Raw genomic sequence first — 22,009 nt, 5'->3', positions numbered from 1 at the left:
GAAGGCACCTGCAGACCGAGCTCTGTGAGTTTCAGGACATCGCCTGCTGCAGAGTCTCCCTGACCCCGCAGACTCGTCCTGCCCACAGCCCTGCCTTAACCAAAGCACTCGCTGCTGCCCGCAGCAGGCCAAGCTGGGAACACTTTAAAGCTGGATGGACACCTAAGAGCCAATGTGCATCCCCCGGGGAGCTTGTTAGCACTGCTGCCTCCAGCCCATCCCGGCGACAGGATTCAGGAGGCCTAGGGTGCGATGCAGCATCTGCGTGGTTTAGACGCACCTCGGGCAATTCTGACACACGTGGTTCACGGCCTTCCTCTGAAGGACCTGCTCTGGCGGCCAGGAGCTCGAGGGCACCGATGCCATGGGCTTCCAACATGGGGCCGGCGCGGCCTGGGGGGCATTGCCAGGGAAGGCGCTAAGGACCACTGCAGCCTTGCAGCTGCCGGGAAGGCCTGGGCAGGCAGCAGGGCTGGACAGGGTCCCCAGAGAGGATGCCCACCCATGCCCCTTCAGGCATGGAGCCCTGGGAGGAAGCTGAGCCCTTGCCCTCCTCAGCTGGTCCACTGAGGAGGGGCCAGAGTCCTCCCCGCCTGTCCCAGCTCTGCCCCCTCACCGGTCTGACCACTGCCCAGCAGGGACTCAAGTGAGATGGCTGGCCTGGCCTCCCCCGGGCCGCTGCTCTCATGGGGAGCCGCGTGGCCTCAGCCACAGGAGGCCTGAGCTGCCAGCGAGCCAGGCAGCCCGGCCTTCTCCTCCCCCAGGGAGGGGGCCAAACAGGCCTTGGAGGGGCCCAGTGTCCGCCTCGTCCTCCCACGAGGGACGGCGGTGCATGCCGCGCTGGCGGGGTGATTCCTCCTGGATCGATGGGGCCGCGGTGCTCCAATTATCAGAGCACTCAGAGGGGCGTCTGCAAGCCGGGCAGCGGCACACACGGCTCCTTCACCCCATTATGCCTGAGGCATAAATAACCATCACGGCCAGCAAGGGCCCCCCGGGGGCGCAGAGCTGCACAAACACAGGGCTTTACGGGGCGCGCCTCCTCGGGCCTCCTGCCCATGATTTGTGCTTCCGCACAGGGCCGCCCCGCGCGGCAGCTCGCCCATCAGGCTACACAGCCAGCCGCTCCAGCCCCGCATTGGAGTCCCAGTGTCTCTGGCCCTTATTACAGTGTGAATCAAGCAGGCCCCTGAGGGAGGCAGGCCTCTCTGCAGGATGACCCGGGAGGGAGGGCTGTGACTTTGCAAATTGAGGCTGAACTTCTGCAGGTGGTGGAGCTGGGCGGGATGGGCCGGGCAGGAGGACCACTCCAGGCCATCCCGGAAGCGCCCCACGCCCTGCCACCCGCTCTCCCCACCCGTCCCTCCCCGGACCCCTCCCCTGCCTGCTTGCTCAGCCAAGGTTCTCCATCAAGATCTCTCCGCCATCTCAAAGACAGACTCTTTGCAGAAGTAAAAATACCAAGTGCCAAATCCGGATATTCCCATGTTGCTAAGTCTTGCCCCTGCATCGGAGACGCCCAGGGGACCACCACGGAGATCAGAAGTGACCGCCAGGATTCCTGGTGTCGGGGTAGCTAACTGCATCTGTGTTGGTGATTTTCTCAAGGAGAAGCTCATGGTCTAGATGACATGTGGATCTCAGCTTCGGGGCTCCGGGGCAGCAGGCTGGCTTCCCTTGGGGGAGATGAAAGTGCTGGGTCCTTCTGGCCTTCTGAGCGACCCCCAAATCTCTGACTGTCCTTCCTGTAGAATGGTGGCCCTCTGCCAGGGCGAGTTTTTCTCCCGGGGCACACGTGGCAATGTCTGGAGGAACTTCTGGCTGTCACAGCTGAGTGGGCGGAGGATCTAGCCGGTCAAGTCCAGGAATTCTTCTCAGCATCCTACGATGCACAGGACCCTCGTACTCCCCTGCTACACACACACAACAAAGAATCCTCTGGCCCCCGAGGCTGAGAAACTCTGGTCTAGAACCAGGTTTCCTCTGCACGTCTTAAGGGAGCAGAACAGGAACGACAGGTGGAAATTATGGGCAAGCGAGTTCTGGCTCAATTCTCAGAAGAGCTTCCTAACACTGAGACTTCAGAGCCATGGCCTGGGTGGCCTCAAGAGGTAGTGAGCTCCCCGTTGATGGAGGCATTCAAGGTGCAGCTATGCCAGGAAGGGACTACGGTGGGAAGAATGCTGCAGTGTGAATGAGAAGACTCAGCTCTGCCACACCCTGAGGGTCTTGCCAAGTCACCAGACCTCCATTTTGCACCCACAAAATGAAGTGAAGACCCTGATCAGCGGTTCTCACCCAGGAGTAAGGAGTGCTCCTCGTGTGTTGGGTTCATGGACGCTGGTGATGTCCTCAAAGGCCTAATCAGTGGGCAGCTGCCCCAGATGCAGACAGCACACCCGCATCACCAGGAGGCACTGGGCCAGAGGGAGAGGACTTTGGACTGTGGGATTAAAGAACGTCCGAGCTCGCCCTGTACTGGGAGCCTACATAGCTGGGAGGTCGGGTTCTGAGTTAGACAGCAGTGCTGGAAGCTTCCAGGCAGTGCGCTTCAGGTGGGCAGAGGGACGGGGGCACCCAGATCTTCCCAGGAAGCTCTTAAGAGAGTGGGAACCTTCTGAGCTGCATTAGGGGGCCAGGGGCCCCTGCCCTTTCACCCCAGATTGTTCTTCACAAGATACATCTTCCCAGCATCCCTTCCAGGGAGTGGTCCCTCTTCCAGAAACGAGTATGCGCCCTTTACCCGCTGACACGACGGGGCCAACCTGAGTGTTTCCCTTTCTGCCGTGGAAGCCGGGGAGCTCCGGGCCTGCCCCAGGCTCTGCCCCCGTGCCTGCCTCTCCTCTGTCAGAGTCCCCGTTTCTCCCCACATCTCCACCTCGACTGCCCTGTGCTCGTGAGCCCGTGTTGCCTGAAAACAGTCACAGGAACAGGGCTTCTTCTGGGGCTCGTGGCAGCCGAGCAGGTTCTGAGCTCGTCTTAGTCACGGCCGTGTGAAGTGGCTGCTATGATTGTCTTCGTTCGTAGGAAGCAGACACGAGGGATGGTTTTCCTTGGTGCCTCACGACCTTCTGGAAGCAGCTTGGGGTTCGCGTCAGGAACCTGAACAGATGCTGGGCGGCCGAGGCTTCCAGAGGCTTCTGGATCCCTTTCCCCAGGGAACTGCATCCCTCTGACCTCAAATAGGGACCAGTTCTGCACATTCCATGGTCAGGTCTGAAAGACTGACCCATACCAGTCCCAGGGGCCAGGGCAGCAGCAAGGGGAGGCCCAGTGTCCCGAGGAGGCTGCCCCGCCGGGCACCCTGGCCCCACACTAGCCCTGCACACACTCACCTCTAATCCGCAAGGAAGCCCTTGGGGGTTACAACTGGATCCTTTTGTGGAGAGAAGGACTAGAGCCGCCTACGGCTGCAGGGCCCAGGCCAGTCCCAGCGGGGCAGCCAGGGGAGGAGGCAAGATGCAAGCTTGGGTCTATTCGAGTCCTGCCCTCAGTGGCTACCGGCGACCCAGTGGGTCAGCACTGCCCTCCCACTTTCCTGCCTGGCCCTGCAGGACCACCCCAGACGCTCCTGCCTGGCCAAGTAGCCAGACCACCTCAGCAGGCCTTAGGGAGAACCTTCAGGTCCCACACACGCCCTGACAGTACAGCACAGGAATGCACAGCAGGGAAGACTGACCCACAGGCAGAAGCACCGGCTGCACGCAAGCACACAGAGGCAGTTGGGTGCCCGGGACACGGGCCCCCGGCCGGGCTCGCTTGTGACCAGCTCTGACACACGCCCTGGCCACTCTGTTCAACAAGGGGGTTGGAGCCTAGCGGTGAAACCTCTGGAGCCAGGAAGAACCAGAGAGGATCAAAGACGGCTTACTAGATGTGGAAATCCACGGGAAGGGCCCCATCCAGAACCGGGGCCCGGGATGTAGGGAGGAGCCTCCTGACCGTGAGATCAGAGGCTTAGGGCCTTACAGAGGAGGGTGTCCACGGGCGGTGGCACTGCGCAGCTGACCCTGGACACGGAATGGGGGCCCAGCCCCCACCAGCCCCGTCACCTAAGGGAGCCGGGCTGGGCAGGGGCCTCGGGCAGGGTCTCTGAGGAGCAGGTGGGGAGAGGCAGGGGGTCTGACGTCGGATGTAACCATAAGACCCGCAGAGGCGGTGCTTCCTGGTGACCCCCCCCACCTCCAGCCTCAGAAAGGCCATAGGAGGGACACATCCGAGGCTTTCACCAGGGCTGGGCCCTGTGCACGGCTGCGCTAAACATCTCCCAGGACAGAAGGATGCAACTCAGACCCGGGGGCTGCCCAGGGCAGATGCGGTCCCTGGAGGCGCAGTCCATGGGGCTGACCCTCACGCTGGGGGCCACACGTGGGGGTGCAGGGGGGCAAGCACAGGGACTAGGGCCAAGCAGGCAGGCAGCCCCAGCCTGGACCGCCCTCTCAGGCCCAGGCAGAACATCCTTCCCCGAGGGCGGCGCGGGGGCCAGGGAGGTGACCCAGCGTGGGCTGGGGGCGTCACAGGAGTTGACAAGGTCATCGCCCTCTGAGTCTGCAAGGCATCGCCCAGCGTGGCCACATTTATGGGGCAAACTCAGCCTTGGCTCCGGCCTTTCCCAGAAAAGCGGAGGCGTCTCGACTTCCACATGGGACCGAGAACGCTCCATGTGGCACCAGGCACAGGGTCGCGGACCCAGGCGGGGCCTCTGCCTCCAGGTCTCAGCGCGACCTTCCCAACCCCAGCTCCCGGGAGGCTCCCTGCCGCTGGCCTGGGGGTTCCACGTCCGCCAGCCACGGTCAGCCACGCCGCACCTGGGCCCTCACTGCACCCAGGGCCCGGCCCACGGTAGGTGCCCAGGAAGCTCGTATCCACCGAATGAACGAACCTCAGGAGGCGCCGACAGACGCCGACCCCACCCCACCCCGGGCGGGGCCGCGGGGACACTCACAGCACAGCCGTCCACCAGGGCGCGGATGTAGGGGCTGTTGTCGTAGGACATCTCCTCGTCGTTGGAGCCCAGGAAGCGCATGGCCTTGTCGTAGCTGCCCGTGGCGGCGTCCTGCCAGGCGACCGACTGGTAGCAGTTATAGGTGATGTTCTGGTGGGCGGAGGCGCTCAGCAGCCGCAGGAAGGTCATCTGGACCACGCCCACGGGGTTGCCCTCGGCGTCCACGTAGGAGAGCTGCAGGGGGACGGAGGAGCGCTCAGCAGGGAGGGAACACGCTGCCGCACAGAGCCCCTCGTCCACACGACCCGGGCTTCGACAGCTTCAGGCACGGGCTGTCTCCTCTGGAGCATGGGCCACGCCGAGGGCCCCACCTGGAAACGCGCCACATGCCCGGGCCCCCAGGCCAGCACACGCTGGAACCCAGTGAACCACGCCTCGTTTCTTTCAGGGACCTGGATAACCCACACACTCCTCTTTGCCTGGTTGGTCCCTACTCAGCCTCCAGGGCTCAGCTCCTGTGCCACCTCCTCCAGGAAGCCTGCCTGGGTTAGGTGCCTCGCCCACCTGGGCCTTGCTGAGAGTCTCTCTTTCCTACCATCTGTAAGGCCCTCGACACCAGCACTGGACTCCTGTGTCAGAGGCACCTGGGGCCTGGTTTGCAGGCCTCCCTGGACCGTGAGTACCCTGAGGGCAGAGACACATCCCTGCCACTGTGCCCAAGGCCAGCAAAAGGAAGGCGCTCATTAGATCACGCTGGTGCATAAAAACCACTGGCCAATCACCATGGCATACGAGCACCCGGCCGGGGCCACAAGGACTGAAGACAGAAAGGGCAGGCAGCCTCAGGGAGGGACCGGCCAGCTGGGTGGGAGGCACAGGTTGCTTGGCCAGCAGACAGGAAGGCCAGCCTGTGAGAGGGTCACAGGCCATGTGGCCAAGAGCCAAAAGCTTGGAGGGACAAGGAACCATCCCGGAAGCACAAGGGAGAGGCCCTTCCTGCCCCTTCCTGGGCGTGGAATCCAGAGGAAAGCAGAGCGGCCGTGCTGTGGCCTGGGGTGGTCAGCCTTGCCCACGCCGAGCGGGCAGCCTGGGGCGCTCTGCTGGCAGGAGCCTTACTGAAAGGCCCCGCTCTCTGCCAGCAAACCCAGTGCAACACCCAGGAGAGAGGATGGGCCGGTTCTCAAGTGACTTCTCAGCGTCACGGGCTGGACAGACGCTGGGCTGTGAGCTCAGCTGGGTGCGGGCTGGGCATCCCAAGAGACAGGTCAGTTTCTGCATCTTCTCAACTGCAGCTTTCTGAGCTGCCGGACGTGGCGGGGGCGGGGGTGGTCCCTAGCCCCCTGGGACAAGGCAGGTCTCTCCTCCCCACGAAGGCCCTCTCCTCACATGCAGCAGAGTGAGCTTGGCCTGTCTGGTCCCCCCGTCAGACGATGGATGGACGTCAGGGTCTGAGACCTGCGGCTCTCCTCCGTGCACACGACTGCTCTGCCACTGCTCTGCCTCGGACCCTGGCCCCCAGCCCACCCCAAAAGAGCAGTGCTGAACACACAAGGGAGGATTTAAGTTGATACTGTCCATGTATATACAGAGATATCTATATAATTGGAGCTGAAGGCTGTGAGCTGGGCCTGAGATGCTGCCCCTCCCACTGGGGCGGGAGAGCTCAGAGCTGCCAGCCACACCCCACGTGGCCACCGGGCATCGACTTCCAGCCGGACCTTGAGGAGAGAGAGTGAATACCAACCGCAGTCTGGGCTGTCGGATGCTCCTCCTGGACGGAAGGTGACTGACTGGAGGAAGGACGCATGCAGAGAGAGAGGCGGGGGCAGAGCTGGACGCAGAAGGACATGAAGCCCCCGGTGCCGGGCAGGTGGCAGGAGGCCCCGGCACAGCTGAGCCCCCGCCCTGCACTGGGGAAAGCGGCTCTGCAGCCTCACTGCCACATGGGAGGCCCGGGGCCGCCGGCCCAGTAAAGCACCTATTACTTTCGGCAGGGACCTGCACCTACGCCCTGATCTCTCCGATGGTCACAGGCAGCTAGAAATCATGCAGCAGGAAAGTGCAGACTATGAGCGGATGCTTCCTCTGGACTGTCCCTCCACCTCCATCCTTGGTCAACTGTCTGGAAAACAGGATGCAAGGAGGAGGTGGGCTCTGGGCCGGCGGCTGAAAGGGGGAGTTCTGAAGCCGCTCCCGCAGAGCAAGGGGAGGGGTGTGGCGTGTGAGGGGCCCTGTCAGGAGAAGGCCACCAGCACGGCTGCAGAAAGGACTCTGGCCCTGGCTCCTCCTGACCCCTGCGCCCACCACCGACCCCCACCCACCCGGCTCAAGTGTCCCGGGCACTGCCCATCCCCCGAGTGGGCGTCCAGTTCAAGTCCTTCTGCACATGCCAGTGGCTCCTTCCCAAGGACAGCGCCAAGGAGGCGAAGGAGACAAGAAACAGCAGGAGAAAAAGGGGGCGAGGGTGCCTGAGGTCCCCGCACAAAGACCAGAGGAGGTCCCCAGACGTGGCAAGGTGAGCGCGGACCTTCAGCGTCTGGAAAGAGCCGTGGTGACCGGGAATCAAGGGCACGGGGCAGATATAAACAGGGAGCCTGGGGCGCCTCCGGGTCCAGGAACGGGGGTCCCCAGAGTGCGGCGGGCAGAGGCCGCTGGAAGGCCCTGCTCTGAGTCCTGGGGGAACGTGGCCCTGGGCCTCCCGGGGAGCCGACCAAGGGCGGAGGGTCAGGCCCAAAGTCAGACCCGAGAACTGGCTTCCAAGCGAGAAGGACGTCCTGCAATGGCGGCCCAGGCGGGACACCGGCCGAGGAACAAGTGCGGGAAGCAAGAGGGCTCTCGTGGCGCCTGCAACGAGGCTACATCTGGAACCTGGTCCTTGAACGTGCTGGGAAGGGAGCACAGAACTCTTCACTTGATTCCAGAAACGGGCCCAGGTGAAACACCCTGCCGTGTGGAAGCAGCCACTCGCCCCATGTAATCAGGTCCAACCAGCCTTGGTCTCTGTACCAGCTGGAAAAACATCACAGCCAGTTCTCTAGAGGGATGCCAGTTGCCTTTCACCTCTGGGAGAGACTATTTAAGACGGGCTCCCCAGACGTTCACACAGGGGCCAGGATGGTCATGTGGATGCAATGGAGAAACCCACGGCCCCGTCAGCAATTGGAACAGCCCCTTGGCCCCCAGCTGCAGCAGGGGCAGGGCACAAGTGCGACAGGTACTGGAAAGAACTGGATGGTTTAATGTTCCAGGACCCACGTCATCCGGGCTGCCCGGTAGGACTTAGCAAAATAAACCCTCCATGCCTGGTGTCTCTGGTTTCAATTCCTGGCAGCACCCAGCTGGGGCTCTGAACGCCAGCCTCACGTCCTCCACCTGAACAGCCGTCCAGCTGCTCCCAGCTAAAGTAAACCCTCGTCAGGGTGGCAGGAGGGGCCAGCCTGAGTCTGGCGGTCACGGCCGTGGAGCAGTTTGGCCAAAGGGCGAGAGCAGGTGCGGCGCTGGGGGCGATTAGTCCCATGCAGAGCCGAGCCAGGCCGTGCCACAAGCAGGCAGCCCCGTGGCCACTTACCAGGGACCCTCGCTTGTACTGACTGTACCAGGTAGAGGGCTGCTCTTTGGGCCAGCGGGCCATTTTACTCTGCAAGATATGAAACGGGCGGGTTTAAACGACACCGCACACAAGCCGGAGGCCGTCTTACCAGTTTGCCACGCTTGAATTCACTGAACCAGGAACCCGGGTTTTCTTTGGGCCAAGAAGTGATTCTGGCCTAAACATCAAGGCAGGAAGTGGGGAGGGAGAGAAACAGAGAGAACGACACTGTTACTTCCCTCTCCGTGAGAAATGCTCCCACGTCCTGCAAACACGCCTTCTCCCTGACTGAGTGGAGATGCGAGACGGCCGGCCGGGAGAGGATCCCTTAGGTGCCCCTAACTCCCCTAAAGCTGGGTGCTCGCTCCAGCACGGACCCGTGACCACGATGGGGACGGGGGAGCCCTGGTGCTTTCCAGGTGCCAGCACCTGCTTCAGCCGCGGGATCAGAAGAGTCTGCATCTGATCAGTTCTGTGTATCCGGCTCCGAGGACAGAGCCTGGCACTGTGTGACTGCAGAACACGCTCGTGGGGTGAATGACTGAAGATGTGAACGATGGGTTCTCAGTCCTTGCGCCCGGATGAAGGCAGTAATGATAACAAGACCATTTACTACGGACGGGCCGAGGCCGACACGTGCGCGTCCTCTGATTCCATACCCCGGTCCAGGGGCGTGGCTCCATTGCCAAGGCCTCTGCCCGGGGACCGAGTGCGCAGGAGACCCTACTGAGGTCCAGCTGGGTGTGAGGTGTGCATGAGCGGTTCTGCGTATGACATGTGCATACATGGTATGTGTGAGTGTGTGTGCCAAGTGTGGGGTGGGGCACTGTCTCTGGGGAGTGCCCACGGGTTCAGCCTGTCCCCAGCTGTCCCTCCAGTGCCCTGCTTGGGCCCCAGGTCCTGGGCCCCATCGCCTGGCTTCTCCTCTGAGCTGGCCGTGTGCAGGGGAGCCCGCAAAGCAGCCCCACTGCAGGAAGAGCAAGTCCAGCCTTCCCCCACCTCTCAGGACTCTGCCGCCTGGTTCTGAACCTGCCACTCTCAGCACTGTGCTCGGGAAGCACGCGCGCCGCCTCCTCCCAGAGCAGGACTGGAGGTGTGGGCAGGCTCGGGCCTCACCAGACCTCTGCCCTCTTTCCCCGCCCCTTCCGCCGCCCTGCAGCCCAGGAGACTGAGCAGGACGTCTCCACCCTCCTGAGGCTCCCAGTCCGTGGGCCCCTGGCGGTCAGCACACGTGCAGAGGAAGAGTGGGAGCAGCGGGGGTCACGGCGCCCAAGCCCACCGTCTACCAGTCTCCACCACCAGCGAGGTTTCCTGGGGGGCGTCCTACTGGTTCTCCGGCAGCGAGGCCGTTTGCAGAGGACCGGCAGCAACAACAGGATGTGAACCGGCCTTTTTCCACCTGAATTTCCCCCCGGGCCTCTGCCAGATGCACGGGTCCTGGGGTTTGACTTTCCTTGTTCTTGTTGCCAGGACTGTAGTTTCCCAAGGATTTAAAAGCCCAGGTCGGGGGAGCGTGAACATAAAACATGGTCCCCGAAGCGTCCACGTCAGTGCAGAGCCCCTGTTCCTGCCGGCCCACGGGGGTGCCGGCGCTCCCTGCGGTGTCAGGGAGATTTAGGGACAGGGCGCCTCTCCCGCTAGAGGAAGCGGCTCTGGGCGCTGAGGCTGCTGGGAAGCCGGGGACCACAGGCTGCCTGACTCCTGCTAGGCCCGACCCTGAACGTGCACAGCAAACGCGGCTGCGGCTCCAGGAACCCGCTGCCCTCGGTTTGGAGCACAGGCGGGAGCCGTCTGGGCGGGACGTTACAGGAGGGTCTGTCCAGACAGATGCAGAGGGCACTGTGGCCAAAGTCTCCACCATCTTCCCAGGTAGAGATCTTGCCCCTCTTCCTCACCTGTCCTGGGCCAAAGTGGGCCCGGCCTCTGACGCGTGCTTGAGAGAAAGCAGCACACACCTGTTACACATGCCTGTCCCTGCACACCATCCACCTGCCACCTACACACCACCCACATGCTATCCACATGCCATCTGCATGCCATCCACCCGCCATCCACTCACCATCCACACGCCATCCACCTGCCATCCGCAAGCTATCCACACACCATCTGACACGCCACCCACACGCCATCCACACACCATCTGACACGCCATCCACACACCATCCACATGCCATCCACACGCCATCCGCACACCCGCCATCTGCATGCCAACCACCCACCATCCGCACACCATCTGCACACCATCTGACATGCCATCTGCACGCCATCTACACGCCATCTGCACACCATCCACACACCATCCACCTGCCATCCACACACCATCTGCACACCATCCGACATGCCATCTGCACGCCATCTACATGCCACCCACACACCATCCAACACGCCATCTGCATGCCATCCACCTGCCATCTACATGCCATCCACACGCCATCCGCATGCCATCTACCCACCATCCACATGCCATCCAACACGCCATCTGCATGCCATCTACATGGTATCTGCACACCATCCACACACCATCCACCCACCATCCGCACGCCATCCACACACCATCCGCATGCCATCCACACACCATCCGCATGCCATCCACCTGCCATCTACATGCCATCCACACGCCATCCACCCACCATCTGCACGCCATCTGCACACCATTCACACACCACCCGACACACCATCCACACACCACCTGCATGCCACCCACACGCCATCCACCCGCCATCCGCGCGCCCGGCCACACACACTGGTTCACACCCGTCAGCACACACACAGACCCCACCACAGAGGTAAAAATCCGACACCCCACAAAACCTCTACGTATCAGAACCTTGCTAAGCAGACTTTAAAGGGACGTGTGGCAGTCAGGAGCCACTACCCTGGAAGCTGGCGCTAAGAATGTCAGCAAACGCCAGCTTCTGAAAGATGTATTTGGGTCACTTTTGCCCCCAAAGTCCCTCCATGGGTTTCAGGTTGGTCTGAGGTCAGAGCCACAGAGTCATTTCAGGAAGGATCTGACCAACCAGTGGTGGGAATCCCAGTCCTGGGGCGGGGAGTGGGGAGACACCCACGGGCCAGCCTCCCCTTCCACCTTCCACCTACGAGGCTGCACTGAGCCCTTCCATTGCTAGAAATTTCTTCTTAAAGGAAATTCAAGTCTCCTTCTGGAGGAAAAACCTTGATTTGAGAACTGGCCGGTTTCTGGTTTTCACTCTTAAAGCTGCATGCCTGTGAAACATCTGGCACTTCGGCCCGGCCCTGCAGGGAGAGGAGGCGCTGGGGGCGGGTACTCACCCCCTCAGACTTCTTGTCAGGGAAGACGCACGTCGAGCCCCCGGCTGTGAAGTTGCAATAGACTTTGAAGGAGTCCCCGGAGCAGCCTTGGTTCGGATCCACCCAGTATTCACCTGGATCGCAGAGTTAGGGTTAGGGAGGGAAGCGGGTGGTGAGAGCTGCTCTCTGGATGGTTCTAGAAGCAGCTGCCACATCTCTGTTCAGCAGTGACAGCACGTGGCCCGGGCACGGCTGCTGCAGCACTGCCCTTTCTGGGCTGTGCCCGATGGGCCCACAGATGGACGGGCACAGACTCATCACTGAGAGCACAGCTGGAGCATGAGGCCCCCAGGGCCCGAGTTCTGGGGACCCTGGAGGATGGCTCTGCCTGCTGGTGGGTGGATGGGAACCCAGAGGCGCTCCAGGAAAACTCCTAGAAGTTCACGCACTTGGGATCAGCATCACCTGGGACCACGGCCATCCCTTAACTCTTGTAGGCGAAGCGGTCATCCTTCCCAGAGGGAAAGCGGCAAGTGAGTGTGATTTTACTCTTTAGCAGCCAGGTAGTGAGTGCTTGGCTATTAATGGTGAGAACGGGACCGACTGGCATTTTTTATGATATTTTGGAGTCTAAGTAGTGCTTCTCCAAGTACAACATCAAATACCAGCACAAAGACTCTTCTTGTTAACACTGACAGCAGCTGCGGCCAACATCACATCAGGCCCACAGCATTTCATATGCTGCAAACATGTCCTCTGATAGGCACGTGTTTTAATTCCCATTTTGCAGACGGGAAACATGGGGCTCCGGGTAGGTTACCTGCCAGACGATGGCTAAGATTAGACTAGACCCTGGCTCCGTGCGGACTCACAGCCTTAACCTCTTTCCCCAGCCTCCCAGGATGGCTTCCCCTCCCACAACGCCGCCTCGTCCGGTAACAAGGGGGAGATGCCACCGTGTCCCCACTGCACGGATGGAGACGTGAGGTCGAGGGAGGTGTGTGCCCGCCCAGGTCTGGGTCCCTCCCACCACGCCCGCTCCTCTGCCCCGCCCCCTCCGTTTGTCCCCGGGCCCACGGCCGCCCTACCGTCAGGGAAGTCGGGGTGGCAGAGCTGCAGGTCCTTGCAGGTGCGCGCGGGGTTCTGCTGCGTGCCCAGGGGCCGCTTCATCTGCTCGATCTCCAGCTTCAGGGAGTTGAGGGAGCCGAAGATCTCCTCCATGCCGTCCGCGTAGTCCACGTAGTGCTCGCCCTCCGCGTCGTCCATCAGCTGGCTGGCGTCGATGTTCCGCCGCGTCCTGGACGCCTGGATCGGCAGGGGCTGGATGACCTCGCCGGGGGGGCCCTGGGTGCAGAAGAGGGGCAGCGATGGGTCGGAGAGGACGAGGTGGCCCCGGGGCGGGGCAGGGCCGCACCTGCAGGGCTCTGGGCCGCAGACAGCGGCCATCTTAGTACAGTTCTCGTCCCCTGCTCTGTCTCTGGAACATTCCACACCCATCCCCTAGGGCTGCCTGCCCCCGCCACACACACACACACACACACACACACACGCACGCACACGCGCACGCACACACATGCACAAACACACACGACCCCCTCCCCCCACCTCTCCCCAACCAGACTTCCACGGGGGAGGTGCCCCAGGCTGACCTGTGTGTGTCCCGAGCACGGGCCCCGCCACGCACCACACACATTTCAAAACGTTTTGGGATCAAACCACACATACAGATGCTCCCCATGATTCCCGCGGCGTTAAGAGAAACCCCACCTCACTCCCAAGTCTTTAAGGGCTACTCACTGGCGGGCCGGGGGGTCCTGGCTGGCCTGCCTCACCCTTCGGACCAGTTGGGCCCTGGGGAGAAAGAAAACAGAACGAACCCTGGTCACTGAGGCCTGATGTGACTTGGGTCCACCCTGAGGTCTAAGGATGCCTAGAAACACACGGAGAAGGCGGAGGGACAGACCTCCCCAGGCCCAGACGCGAGGACTGGACACCCCGAGGTGGGGACGCGGGACGGAGCCCTTTCTGTAAGGCAGGGAAGCTTGGCCTCAGACGACTCAGGCTGGAGGCGCGTGCAGGGCAGCCCAGCCACAGAGGAGGAGCGTGAACTGGCCGTGAGTCGAGGGAGAAGGGGGACCCCAGGGCGGTTCTCATCCAAGGGGATGCACGTCCCTCCCCCAGGGCGGCGTGGGCCGGCCAGGGGCGACACCACTTACCGAGGAGCCCTTCGCACCTTTTGGACCAGGGGGGCCCTGCCGAGAGAGGGGCAGAGTGTCAGCTGGAGGGCAGCCCCTCCCCCTCCGGGCACCGGCCTGGGACCACAGCCCCGCGCGGGCCCGGCCTGCTCGTCAACCCCCGCCCCGCCCCGCCCCAGAGCCTACACGTGTACTTGTTGAAAGGGCAGGTGGGCGGGGCAGGTGCTCTCCCACATGGCAGCCGGGAGGGTCCCCTGCGCCCCAGCCCGGCCTCCCACCCTCCCCAGCGGGGAAACTGCTGCTCAGGAAGCCGGAGTCAGGCACAGGGAGGGGGTGCTGGGCTCAGAGATCCCAGCACGGAGCCCCCGCAGCCCTCCCAGCAGCCCGCAGCAGGGCCAGCGGCAGACCAGCCGGGGCCACCTCGGGCGACGTGGACCCAGGCCCACGTGCGGCTCAGAGGCTGACTGGTTTCGGGCGAGAAGAGACTCAAGGCCGGGGGCTCTTTGGAGTCCTGGGTCTCCCGGCTGCGTGGGGGGCCCCAGGCGGGTGCCTAGGAGACGGGACCCCAACTCCTCCTATCCAGGCCAGCCTGGCCCTGCGCGTGCCGATGGGGAGGGCCCGTGGAGGGAGCAGCCACTCTCCTCACCTTCCCCCAAATGCCTGCAGTGGGCTGTCCACACACCCTAAAGTGCCCAGACACACAGGCTCCCCGTCTCCTCCCCCACCTGAAACCAGAGCCCAGCGAGCCCACTTCCTTGTCTCCATCGCTCAGAACCCGGATTGAGTGACTGAACACGTCAACCCTGAGGGCGCCAGGCCCGCCTGGGCTGCAGCCCAACCCCCGGCGGTCCCGCGATTTCCCCTTCACTCTGAGGCCCACGCCCCTCCCTGCTCTCCCAGAACCACCTGGGGAGCCACACACCGCTCCCAGTTACGCACCGGCAGGCCTGGGGGTCCCGGGGGGCCAATCGGGCCGGAAGGACCAGTGATGCCCTGAAAGGAGCAGAGATGGAGTCACCATTGTCCAGATCAGGAGGGAGCCTGTCCTGCGACCCTCGGTTCTCCTTGGCCTCCTCCCCCACCCCCCGCGGGCGCCGGCCACGTGATAGCGGAGCCCTTGCTCCCTGAGGGTCCTGGTGGGGCCTTAACGCCTGCCATGAGGCTGAGGGCCCCGGGAGCTGCCGCCTGGCCAGCCTGGAAGGACCCTGGCGCCCACAGGGCCACGGGGAGGCGGCTGGGCGTGAACACTCCCCTCTAATGTTCTCACATGAACCATCCCTGCCTGGTCCCCGCTGTCTGCTGTCGGCTCACGGTGAGGGTCTCCCCCAGAGCACGAGCCCCGGGGCAGGGGGCAGCGAGTGTCCTGGGGTCGTGCTGTTCTGTCTGTCCATCCAGACTCCCAGGGCTTTTCCCACACTTGGAGTTTGCAGCCTGTGGGCCGCTCTCCAGGTCTCCATGCCACGGGGAGACAGGGTGGATGAGCTGGGGGTGGGAGGGGGCACAGCATCCCACTAGCTTCCTCCCGCCTCGTGGCTCTGCCCCCTCCAGCTCTGCCCCACGCGTCCCATCCTCTCCCAGGTCACGCGCCGGCCGAGGTGGGCACAGCTCCGGGGCACGTGCGCGCCGGTCACCCCTGGCTTGGGAAGCGGTGGCTCACAGGCTGGGATGCGGCCCCGTGGCCCCGACATGGGGACGGGAAAGACCGGCCTGCCCTGTGCCCTCCCCTGCCTCCACGCACACCCCCACCCTCTGGCCACAGAATCCACTGCAAGAGGCTCGCAGGTGCAGAGCAGGTGAACCTCGCACGCTGAGGTTTGCTTGGTGGTGGTCTCCTGGGGGCTACAAGATCCAATTAGCTCGGGGGTCCCCAGGGACGTCTAGGGTCGGGGGTGCATATTTGGGGTCAAGGTGGGGCGAGGACGCGGCTGAGCGTCGCCAGTGACCTCCTGGACTATGAGCTGGGTCAGAGGGTCTTGCACAGAGTGGGGGGGAAATGACCTTGACTTCTGAGGCCGCCAGGACCATGAGGGCCGGTCAGGGTCCAGGCTGGGCTCCTGTTCTGCCCCAGCTCGCCGTCACGTGGGCGAGCCCATCCCCTCAGCTGTTCCCATCTCCATTCGATGGATGTGGGGACGCCCTTCCGGCTCGCACGAGCCCCGGGTCTTTGGACACAGAGCCAGCATCCCACACACCTGTTCTCCCTTGGGGCCAGAAGAGCCCTGGGGGCCAGGGAGACCGCGGTCACCCTTTTCTCCCTGTTCGCCTGGAGGTCCGATGAGCCCGATCAAGCCTGGATGACCCTGTGGGAGAAGCAAGGGGCATGTGCAGTGGCAACACCCCACGTCCAGCCACGTGGGCCACTAGACGCGGAGGTGCACCCTGGCCACGGGGGCCCCCATCTCCTGGAAGGGAGACAGGCCCAGGGCAGGCGCCGTCCCTGGGGCTCGCGGGACCCCACCTGAGGGCAGCAGCCGGGTCTCCAAGTTTGGGGTCTGTTTTCTTTGTGTCCCCACCCCGAGCACGTGACAAACGCAGGGGACAAGCAACACCTTATTGAGCCTGAAACCACGGGGACTCGAAGGGCCCAAGCTCCAACCACAGGGGCCCCTGGAGCCCCATCTCACCTTTTCCCCTTTGGGTCCAGAGTCTCCTTTGAGGCCGGGGAGTCCTGGGGGACCCTGTGGGGGGAGGCAGAGGGATCAGAGTTCTCATCCCTAGTCCCACCCTCTGCCACCACTGCTGGGGGGCTCCTCGGGAGCGTCCGTGACTCACCATGGGGCCGGGGGGGCCGTCGGGGCCTGGGGCTCCTGGGAGACCTTGCTCGCCCTGAAACACAGTCAACCCTCTGCGTGAGCCCCACCCTGGCCGTCCCCATCCCCGTGCCCCTCCCTCGGCAGCCACCACCCACAGGCCACTCACCACAGGGCCGGGGATCCCCCGCAGGCCATCGGGCCCGGGCTTCCCGGGGGCCCCCTGAGGGCCAATGGGGCCAGTCTTCCCAGGAGGGCCTTCCAAGCCCGCTTCTCCCTGCAGGGCAGCAAGGAGGGCAGAGTGGGACCCCGATGCTTGAGGCTCCGTCACCCCCGCCCAGAACCGCCGCTCGGAAACCACGAGGAGCCCTGGAGAGAACCCCAGATGCCCCCCGATATCCGGGGGCTGCCCCCAGTTCTCCATGTTGCCTGCAGAGGCCGCCCTGCCCAATCGTCTACCCACTAACGTCCTCGGTCACCTAGGCTCCCAGCCTCTCCACCATTATGGCCCCCGCGGCGGTCACGGCCGGTGCGGAGCTCGCAGTGGACACGGCCCCCACATCCTGAGCAGATGTGGGGCTGGACGAGTTCCACCACTGTCTCAGGCAGCACCGGAGCACCCACAGGAGGAGGTAACTGGAGGCACCCAGGTGCCACCCAGCACCTCCCGGAGGGAGCAGCCAGGAGAGCTCTGGGCGCCGCGCCGCACCCTAACCTCACCGCACGGGCACTGCAGCCTCTCCTCAGCCCCGAGGTGGGCACGGTCACTGTCTCTGTCTTGCAGGTGAGGCAGCTGAGGCCTGACCAGGCCGACACCAGGCCTGAGGGCACCCAGCACTGGCCTCCCCTCCCTCAGGCTGGCGGGGCAGATGGAATGTGGCACCAGAGTCAGGGACCCCACAGCCACAGGTACGGCCAGCCTGCCGCCTCCTGGAGAGGACGATTCTCCTGCCCAGGTCTGCAGAGAGAGCCCGCCTCCCTCTGGGCCCCACCGGGCCCTCCCTGTATGTGTCCAGTCCCCACCCACATGGCCACCAATGCCCTCAGCACCCTCTGGAAGGTCTATGCACAGCCATGGTTATGGCCACAGCCACGGCCAGGCCGAAAAGCACTTACCTTGGCTCCCTTCTCCCCCTGCCTGCCTTCGGGACCTGCGGGGCCGGGGGGACCCTGGAAGGAGCAAGAGGGCCACACGTGACGAGTGAGCTCGCAGAAGTGAGCAGCTTAGCATGGCGGAGGGGGCGGTCTGCAGGGTGGGGGAGGGGGCTGTGGAGGTCCCTCCCAGGCCCTCAGAACGAGGCCCAGGGTCTCTGGTTCGGAAAAAGGCCCCTGGTCAGGCTGGGGAGGAGGCACCAAGCTGTAGAGTTTATTGCAGCCCGAGCAGAAGACTACATATTCAATTAGCTTGTTCAGACTTTTCTAAAGGTCTGACCCAGGGGAAAAGGGGTTTTTTGAGCTCTGTGGGTGTTTTTCTCCCACCAGGGCCGTTACTAACGGTGTCAGCAGTTGCCTCACCCTGAAAGGAGCGGCACATCGACCTAGCGGGTCTGAGATTTGATGATGTGGCAGGAAGCTGAGCGCGGAACGCACCGCAAACAGAAGCAATTTCCTCCGCGGGGTGCTTAGGGCCCCAGGGTCCAAGCCGGGGCTGGGGAAGGGCACGCTTCATGCAGGAGGCTGAGGGCCAAGGGCGACTGGCAGCATCACTTACCCTTTTCCCTGGAGGCCCAGACGGACCTGGTTCACCCGTAGGGCCAGGGGATCCCTGGTGTCAGAGACAGAACAGAGCACTTAGGAATCAGGGTCGGTTAGACTAAGACACGCCAGGGCGGGGTGGGTCCGAGGCTAAGAAAATGCCGTTTTCAGTCGGATCTGTCCTCGGCCGGCCCTGAAACTGCCTGTCTCTTCTTTTGCAGAATTAGCCCTAAATGGAGGTGGTCCTGGAGGCCTCTGCTCTGACGTCTGCACTCAGCGGTGGGGGACCCGCCTGCCACCCGCAGTTCTGCTGCATGTGCAGAAGGTCCCCACCCCATCTGCCAGCACCCCTTCTGCAGAAATGGACCCGGAGGCACAAGGGGGACAGCCGTCATCCTGGGTCACTGGCCAGGAAGCAGCAGAGCAGCAGACATCTCTCCAGGGGACCTGGCCCCAGGGCAGGTGGCCCAAAGCTTTTGAGGCCCGCAGGAGGTAGCGTTTCAAAAACTCAACATCAAGTGAGAGGCAACGTCTAGCGTGAGCTCAGCTCCAGGGGCTGACGTGGGAAGAGCCTTTTGAGGAGAGTGTCTGACCCCATTGGGCAAAAACAGGGAATCCTGATGTTCCTGGGTGGGCTTCTGGGGCGGGTGGCAGACGCCAGGCTCTGTGTGCAGAACCGCTGTTGGGACTGTGTGTGCATTTCCCTTCTTGGAGGAGGGTCCCCAGCTCTCAAGGTCCTCAGAGGGAGCTCTCGGCCCCCTGTGGTGTTCGAATCACTATTCTAAGGTAACTGGGTGCAGGTTTTGCTCAGAAATGAATAAAGCAAGTTGCAAATCCCAAGCCCCGACTCCTTCCCCAGAAGCCACGTCAGGGTCCCCAGAGGTCCTGGGCAGACTCACCGTTTGCCCGGGTTCACCATCATCTCCTTTGTCACCAGGGGGACCGTCTTGACCCTGTGGGGACAAAAGCAAGTTCCTTCTGCCTCCAGGCACCGACACCCCACGCGTCCCCAATCCTGACCCCAAAATCAAACTCCATCCTGGAGGTGCCGGCGCTCAGAAGTGGGAACGGATAGTCGTGACAGAAACAACCAGAAAGGGAAGAATGGGGCCAGCAAGGAGGGTCACAGGCTGTGGGGACCCAGGGCCCCTGCCGCCTCGAGCACCTACCGCAGGGCCAGGCTCCCCAGGGGGTCCGGGATCTCCGGGAAAACCGACGGGGCCCTGAAACAGAGGGAGAGAGGCATTGGGCCCTCAGCAACCCAGCCTGGAGCGCGCTGCCCCGCCCGGCTGCATCCAGACCGCCGCCCTGCGTTGTCGTCCAGCCCCAGAGCATCCCACCGGCTCCGACACCTCCAGCCCTTCCCAGCAGGAAGCCCTTCCCAGAACATCCTCTCGTGAGGCACGCAAGCCTGGAAGCGGACAGGGCAGGGTCAGCCCTCTCGCCTTCCTGAGGCCCTCAAACGACAGCCTCCTGCCCACACTTTTGCTCCTGGAGACCCCGGCTGACACTGGAACCTGGACCTTTAACCTCTAGGATGAGCGGCTCTGCAGACCCTCCTGATGCGAAGCTGGGGCAGGATGCAGGCCGGGGCAGGGGTGGGGCACACAGAGCCCGTGCCAGCCAGAGAGCTGCCCAGTCCACACACATGGCCCCTGAGGTGTCCACCCCCCGCCCCACGTCTCCCCACTCCCGCCTCCACTGTTTTGGTCCAGTAGCAGGTGTGGAAACCTCTACACCTTAGAGGAGTCACCCCGAGACCCGCGACGGTCAGGCAGCCTCAGCGCACGCCCGCGAGTGCGGACCATCCAGGGGCCCCGCAGCATCCCCCAGGTACTCACAGGGCTGCCTTTGGGACCGTCGTCTCCGGGGGGGCCCTTGGGTCCAGGGGGTCCAGCAGCACCAGAAGGGCCCGACTCGCCCTTCTCTCCCCTTTCGCCTTTGGGCCCCTGGGGGGAGAGGCGGGGACTGTGTTCCCAAAGCTGGCCTTGCAGTCGCCCCGAGTGAGGAGCTGACCTCAGGCGTCCTGGCATCCCATGGAAAGGGAGCGCCCGAGCCCCCTTGGGTGCCAGCAGCGTCCCAGGCTCCCCCACCCCTCGACAAGTCCCTGGAGAGTCTGACCCCGCTGGCACCGGGAGGGGCCGCAGGGACCCGGGCCGCCCACCCACCCTGGGGTCCTCGGGCGGAGGGAGCCCAGGAGACCTCTGTCCACCAGCCGCCTCCTGGGCTGGAGAGCTGCCCTCGAGAGATCGCTCATCCGACCTGCGAAGGTCTGAATGTTGCAGGTCTGGGCCGGCAGGGTGACAACGGGCCCCAGGCTTATGGGAGCCTGTGAGAGGGCCCGGAGCACCACGGATGGACGGCAACTCAGGGCCAGCTGTCCTGGGCCTTCATCACTAACAGCTATGCACACACATGCACGCACACCTGTACATACGCACACGCATGCACACATGTACACACGCACACACACGCATGCTCACTCCCCACCACACTCCCTCTTTTTTGCCAGCAAGACCACGAGGCAGGCACAAGAGGAGACAGGACTCCCATTCTGTGGACGGGAAACTGAGGCAGAGCAGGGGTCTCGCACCTGGCGCCCGTCCGTGCCGCATCCCGCCCCTCCCCCGAAGCCGCCCACTCACCGGGGGGCCCCCCTCGCCGGGCAGGCCAGGCTCTCCAGCTTCACCAGGCTCACCCTGGGGAGGAAACACAATGTGACGACAGCTGCCATGAGGACGGAGGGCCCAGCGTCAGGCGTTTCGGAAGTCGTCCCTGACGCTGGGCTGGGGTGGGGGTCGGGGGACAGGGGCAGACGCGGTCACTCTCCTCTGTCGGCTCCCAGGACTGGAGGGGGGACAGGGGAGGAATCCAGGGATACAGCGGTGACAGTGACATCCACAGGCATGTAACACACGCGGAGAAGGCGTGCACAGGACGTGGGGGTGTCAAAGACGGCTTTCCCCGGAAGGGGTGCCCCGGGTGAGTTCTGGAGGATGACTGGGAGAAACCAGGTGAAAGGAGGAGGGCACAGCCGGGCAGAGGCAGACAGAAAACAGCACAACATCCTCGGTTTGCTGGCAGGTGGGACGGAGCAGCAGGGGCAGGTGTGGTGGCGGCGGAAGCTGGGACGGCCCCGCGGGGGGTGGGGAGGGCACAGGGAGAGGGCACCGCTCTGAGCAGAGGCCGCACACCGTGAACGGCGGTCTCAGCAGGTGTGTTTCTCTATGATTCTCCCATTGTAAAAAATGAGCAGCCATGGGAGACGTCTTTGAATTGAATGGCCTGATGTCAGAAAGAAAGTTCTGGAACGGTGTCCAGAGAATGCAAACGCAAGGCAGCACACTCATTTCCTTCCCACAAGCGCTTTAAAAGCCACGCAAACTCCCGGGCCAGGTGGAGTCAGACTCTGGCACCATCTTGCCCGCTGCACACACGCGTGTAAGGCAAGCACACACGTGTGCACGCACACACGCCCAGGGTGCTCAGGAGTCATCTCCGGGGCCCAGGCTCTGATATTAACCCGATGCGATGGAGAGGACCCAGGGCTACGAGGAGACGGGAT

General features: G+C 63.4%; 1 protein-coding gene across 2 annotated transcripts in view; it reads right to left on the bottom strand.

Annotated features, from left to right (window-relative positions):
- Positions 1-22,009, bottom strand: part of COL5A1 (collagen type V alpha 1 chain) — a 159,234-nt gene that overhangs the window by 4,484 nt on the left and 132,741 nt on the right. Inside the window, exons 49-65 of one of the 2 annotated variants that reach the window (XM_057724520.1) lie at positions 21,090-21,143; positions 20,286-20,393; positions 19,614-19,667; positions 19,344-19,397; positions 18,461-18,514; positions 17,866-17,919; positions 16,919-17,026; positions 16,772-16,825; positions 16,624-16,677; positions 16,192-16,299; positions 14,939-14,992; positions 14,021-14,056; positions 13,602-13,655; positions 12,893-13,148; positions 11,826-11,938; positions 8,644-8,712; positions 4,946-5,179 (exon numbers count right to left, since the gene is read on the bottom strand). In XM_057724520.1, the coding sequence (XP_057580503.1) occupies positions 4,946-5,179; positions 8,644-8,712; positions 11,826-11,938; positions 12,893-13,148; positions 13,602-13,655; positions 14,021-14,056; positions 14,939-14,992; positions 16,192-16,299; positions 16,624-16,677; positions 16,772-16,825; positions 16,919-17,026; positions 17,866-17,919; positions 18,461-18,514; positions 19,344-19,397; positions 19,614-19,667; positions 20,286-20,393; positions 21,090-21,143 (1,518 nt within the window). Of the gene's footprint in view, positions 1-4,945; positions 5,180-8,513; positions 8,583-8,643; positions 8,713-11,825; positions 11,939-12,892; positions 13,149-13,601; positions 13,656-14,020; positions 14,057-14,938; positions 14,993-16,191; positions 16,300-16,623; positions 16,678-16,771; positions 16,826-16,918; positions 17,027-17,865; positions 17,920-18,460; positions 18,515-19,343; positions 19,398-19,613; positions 19,668-20,285; positions 20,394-21,089; positions 21,144-22,009 lie in introns of both variants that reach the window. The other variant, XM_057724522.1, reaches the window with a different exon arrangement.

The sequence above is a fragment of the Hippopotamus amphibius genome, chromosome 2, assembly GCF_030028045.1.
Source record: "Hippopotamus amphibius kiboko isolate mHipAmp2 chromosome 2, mHipAmp2.hap2, whole genome shotgun sequence".
In the NCBI taxonomy this organism is placed as follows: Eukaryota; Metazoa; Chordata; class Mammalia; order Artiodactyla; family Hippopotamidae; genus Hippopotamus; species Hippopotamus amphibius.
The sequence above is the reverse complement of the archived record's forward strand: the minus strand, read 5'-3'. Positions and strand labels throughout refer to the sequence as shown.